This window comes from Labrus mixtus, chromosome 22 (assembly GCF_963584025.1).
Source record: "Labrus mixtus chromosome 22, fLabMix1.1, whole genome shotgun sequence".
NCBI lineage: Eukaryota > Metazoa > Chordata > Actinopteri > Labriformes > Labridae > Labrus > Labrus mixtus.
Window position 1 is genome coordinate 22070232 of NC_083633.1, and position 5000 is coordinate 22075231.

At 52.1% G+C, this 5000-nt stretch overlaps 1 protein-coding gene across 3 annotated transcripts in view; it reads right to left on the reverse strand.

The window, feature by feature from the left end:
* The window catches only part of dmtf1 (cyclin D binding myb-like transcription factor 1), a 9419-nt gene that overhangs the window by 2075 nt on the left and 2344 nt on the right, over nt 1–5000 (reverse strand). For all 3 annotated transcript variants that reach the window (XM_061029746.1, XM_061029747.1, XM_061029748.1), the window contains 7 exons: nt 4817–4928; nt 2902–2978; nt 2657–2814; nt 2548–2580; nt 2357–2466; nt 2042–2270; nt 57–208 (listed from right to left, as the gene is read on the reverse strand). In XM_061029746.1, coding sequence (XP_060885729.1) covers nt 57–208; nt 2042–2270; nt 2357–2466; nt 2548–2580; nt 2657–2814; nt 2902–2978; nt 4817–4928 — 871 coding nt within the window. The remainder of the gene's footprint in view (nt 1–56; nt 209–2041; nt 2271–2356; nt 2467–2547; nt 2581–2656; nt 2815–2901; nt 2979–4816; nt 4929–5000) is intronic.

Genomic DNA, 5000 nt, shown 5'->3' on the forward strand with positions numbered 1-5000 from the left:
AGGTCGGGCTGCAACAGTCAATGAGAGTGAGGCGACAGGTAAGCGTGTGTGTTTACCGCTGAAGGGGATCTCCTTGTGATTGGCTACTTGTCTCTTGATGCTCCACCACTTCGACCGCAGCCACTGAGGCGATCGGACGCTGCTCCACCCGCCTGCGAGGTCCTCCCACTTTATTTCATTCTCGTCCTCGACCTCCAGCTCTGCGATCCTGAAAGAGGTCGTTTCATTTCAACACCTTTAGTTACACAAACACGCCACGGACAGCCAATACCTGGGTACCTCGTATGAGGTCGAGGTCGCCCGTACCTGCATATGAGGATGAGGTCGCCCGTACCTGCATATGAGGATGAGGTCGCCCGTACCTCCTATGAGGTCGAGGTCGCCCGTAGCTGCGTATGAGGACGAGGATGCCCGTACCTGCGTATGAGGACGAGGTCGCCTGTACCTGCGTATGAGGACGAGGTCGCCTGTACCTGCGTATGAGGACGAGGTCGCCTGTACCTCCTATGAGGTCGAGGTCGCCCGTACCTGCGTATGAGGACGAGGTCGCCCGTACCTCCTATGAGGTTGAGGTCGCCTGTACCTGCGTATGAGGATGAGGTTGCCCGTACCTCCTATGAGGTCGAGGTCGCCCGTACCTGCGTATGACGATGAGGTCGACCGTACCTGCGTATGAGGTCGAGGTCGTCAGTACCTGTGTATGAGGTTGAGGTTGCCCGTACCTGCGTATGAGGTTGAGGTCGCCCGTACCTGCGTATGAGGTTGAGGTCGCCCGTACCTGTGTATGAGGTTGAGGTTGCCCGTACCTGTGTATGAGGTTGAGGTTGCCCGTACCTGCGTATGAGGTTGAGGTCGCCCGTACCTGCGTATGAGGTTGAGGTCGCCCGTATCTGCGTATGAGGTTGAGGTCGCCCGTACCTCCTATGAGGACGAGGTCGCCCGTAGCTGCGTATAAGGACGAGGTCGCCCGTACCTGCGTATGAGGACGAGGTCGCCCGTACCTGCGTATGAGGACGAGGTCGCCTGTACCTCCCATGAGGTCGAGGTCGCTCGTACCTCCTATGAGGTCGAGGTCGCCCGTACCTGCGTATGAGGTCGAGGTCGTCAGTACCTGCATATGAGGTTGAGGTCGCCCGTACCGCCTATGAGGTCGCCCGTACCTGTGTATGAGGTTGAGGTCACCCGTACCTGCGTATGAGGACGAGGTCGCCCGTACCTGCGTATGAGGTCGAGGTCGTCAGTACCTGTGTATGAGGTTGAGGTCGCCCGTACCTGCGTATGAGGTTGAGGTCGCCCGTATCTGCGTATGAGGTTGAGGTCGCCCGTACCTCCTATGAGGACGAGGTCGCCCGTAGCTGCGTATAAGGACGAGGTCGCCCGTACCTGCGTATGAGGACGAGGTCGCCCGTACCTGCGTATGAGGACGAGGTCGCCTGTACCTCCCATGAGGTCGAGGTCGCTCGTACCTCCTATGAGGTCGAGGTCGCCCGTACCTGCGTATGAGGTCGAGGTCGTCAGTACCTGCATATGAGGTTGAGGTCACCCGTATCTGCGTATGAGGTTGAGGTCGCCCGTACCTCCTATGAGGACGAGGTCGCCCGTAGCTGCGTATAAGGACGAGGTCGCCCGTACCTGCGTATGAGGACGAGGTCGCCCGTACCTGCGTATGAGGACGAGGTCGCCTGTACCTCCCATGAGGTCGAGGTCGCTCGTACCTCCTATGAGGTCGAGGTCGCCCGTACCTGCGTATGAGGTCGAGGTCGTCAGTACCTGCGTATGAGGTTGAGGTCGCCCGTACCTCCTATGAGGACGAGGTCGCCCGTACCTGCGTATGAGGTCGAGGTCGCCCGTACCTGTGTATGAGGTTGAGGTCACCCGTACCTCCTATGAGGTCGAGGTCGCCCGTACCTGCGTATGAGGTCGAGGTCGTCAGTACCTGCGTATGAGGTTGAGGTCGCCCGTACCTCCTATGAGGTCGCCCGTACCTGTGTATGAGGTTGAGGTCGCCCGTACCTGTGTATGAGGACGAGGTCGCCCGTACCTGCGTATGAGGTTGAGGTCGTCCTCTTTAATCCACTCCGTCCCTCCGCTGTGTTTCCAGTTGAGGTAGTTCAACCATTTGGACCGACACTGTTTCTCTGAGCGCGTGCGGACCTGATCAGCCACCGTCGCCCAGGAAACGCCTCCTGTGACAGCTGACCCTGGTGTTACGCCCGCCATCTCATACACGACCTCGGCCAGACGCCTCTCCTCCTCCTCGCTCCATTTACCTGATTTTAAAAATAATTCCTCGCCTTAAATCAATCCACTGTCAAAGTTTCATCTTGAATTCTGATGTCATCTGTTGCTTCTGTACCTGTGTTACACGTGTCCTTCATCAGTCGGCAGCGGTCTTTGACAGAAGAGGCGCTGCGACCCAGAGCGGCGCCGATAGTGGCCCAGTCGTTCCCGTGTTTCTCCCTCAACCTGCCTCAGAGATGAAGATTACATCAGAGTGAATCAAGAGATCAGGAAATGCTTAAAGAAGCAGAGAGGTGTTTGTCTTACGCTTTGAGCTTCTCTATCTCATCAGGAGTGTACCTATGGAACAAAAACACCAATACGTTTAAAAACTGAAGTTTGGATGTTTGTCACAATCTTTTCCTCGTAAACTTACTTTCCAACATGGTTTCTGTTGTCGTACATTCGTAGAACTCGTCTGTAGACGGCAAACAGCGGCCGGTTTAAGCCCAAAGCCACAGAGCGGTAAAAATCTTTCCTCTCTTCTTTGGACATCTCAAAAATAATCTCTGCAGGGTCGTCAATGCCTCTGCCCTGAAACACAAAAACAAACGATCAAAGATCATAAAGATCATCTCCAGAAGCAAATGTGATCAGATTTTAAAACAAAGAGTTTCATACCTTCACGTATCTTTCTATGTTGCTCATCAGGACGTCAATCTCCTCTTTGGACCACATGCCCTGCTTCCACTTATGACCTGAACACACACACACACAGGTACACACACACAGGTACACACACACACACAGGTACACACACACACACACACACACACAGATTCTGCATCACTGCATCCTGTTGGTCAGTGTGTACCTGTGTGTGTGTACCTGTGTGTGTGTACCTGAGTTGGTCAGTGTGTACCTGTGTGTGTGTACCTTTGTTGGTCAGTGTGTACCTGTGTGTGTGTACCTTTGTTGGTCAATGTGTACCTGTGTGTGTGTGTACCTTTGTTGGTCAGTGTGTACCTGTGTGTGTGTACCTGTGTGTGTGTATCTTTGTTGGTCAGTGTGTACCTGTGTGTGTGTACCTGTGTGTGTGTGTGTACCTTTGTTGGTCAGTGTGTACCTGTGTGTGTGTACCTTTGTTGGTCAGTGTGTACCTGTGTGTGTGTGTGTGTGTGTGTACCTTTGTTGGTCAGTGTGTACCTGAGTGTGTGTGTGTGTACCTTTGTTGGTCAGTGTGTACCTGAGTGTGTGTACCTGTGTGTGTGTACCTGAGTTGATCAGTGTGTACCTGTGTGTGTGTACCTTTGTTGGTCAGTGTGTACCTGTGTGTGTGTACCTTTGTTGGTCAATGTGTACCTGTGTGTGTGTGTACCTTTGTTGGTCAGTGTGTACCTGTGTGTGTGTACCTGTGTGTGTGTATCTTTGTTGGTCAGTGTGTACCTGTGTGTGTGTACCTGTGTGTGTGTGTGTACCTTTGTTGGTCAGTGTGTACCTGTGTGTGTGTACCTTTGTTGGTCAGTGTGTACCTGTGTGTGTGTGTGTGTGTACCTTTGTTGGTCAGTGTGTACCTGAGTGTGTGTGTGTGTACCTTTGTTGGTCAGTGTGTACCTGAGTGTGTGTACCTGTGTGTGTGTACCTGAGTTGATCAGTGTGTACCTGTGTGTGTGTACCTTTGTTGGTCAGTGTGTACCTGTGTGTGTGTACCTTTGTTGGTCAATGTGTACCTGTGTGTGTGTACCTTTGTTGGTCAGTGTGTACCTGTGTGTGTGTACCTGTGTGTGTGTATCTTTGTTGGTCAGTGTGTACCTGTGTGTGTGTACCTGTGTGTGTGTATCTTTGTTGGTCAGTGTGTACCTGTGTGTGTGTACCTGTGTGTGTGTGTGTACCTTTGTTGGTCAGTGTGTACCTGTGTGTGTGTACCTTTGTTGGTCAGTGTGTACCTGTGTGTGTGTGTGTGTGTGTGTGTGTGTACCTTTGTTGGTCAGTGTGTACCTGAGTGTGTGTACCTGTGTGTGTGTACCTGAGTTGATCAGTGTGTACCTGTGTGTGTGTACCTTTGTTGGTCAGTGTGTACGTGTGTGTGTGTACCTGTGTGTGTGTACCTGTGTGTGTGTACCTTTGTTGGTCAGTGTGTACCTGTGTGTGTGTACCTGTGTGTGTGTGTACCTTTGTTGGCCAGTGTGTACCTGTGTGTGTGTACCTGTGTGTGTGTACCTTTGTTGGTCAGTGTGTACCTGTGTGTGTGTACCTATGTGTGTGTGTACCTTTGTTGGTCAGTGTGTACCTGTGTGTGTGTACCTTTGTTGGTCAGTGTGTACCTGTGTGTGTACCTGTGTGTGTGTACCTGTGTGTGTGTACCTGTGTGTGTGTACCTTTGTTGGTCAGTGTGTACCTGTGTGTGTACCTGTGTGTGTGTACCTGTGTGTGTGTACCTATGTGTGTGTGTACCTTTGTTGGTCAGTGTGTACCTGTGTGTGTGTACCTTTGTTGGTCAGTGTGTACCTGTGTGTGTACCTGTGTGTGTGTACCTGTGTGTGTGTACCTGTGTGTGTGTACCTTTGTTGGTCAGTGTGTACCTGTGTGTGTGTACCTTTGTTGGTCAGTGTGTCTTTGTCTTCTTTGGTGGTGAACCAGGCCTGACTGACAGGTGACACGTCTGACTTCTGATTGGGCGAGAGAGAGTCCTCGTCCTCCTGAAGAATCTGGAGCACAAACATCGGTTAAACGGCGTGAACATCGAGAGTTGAAGAGAAGATTTAATAAACGACTTGTCA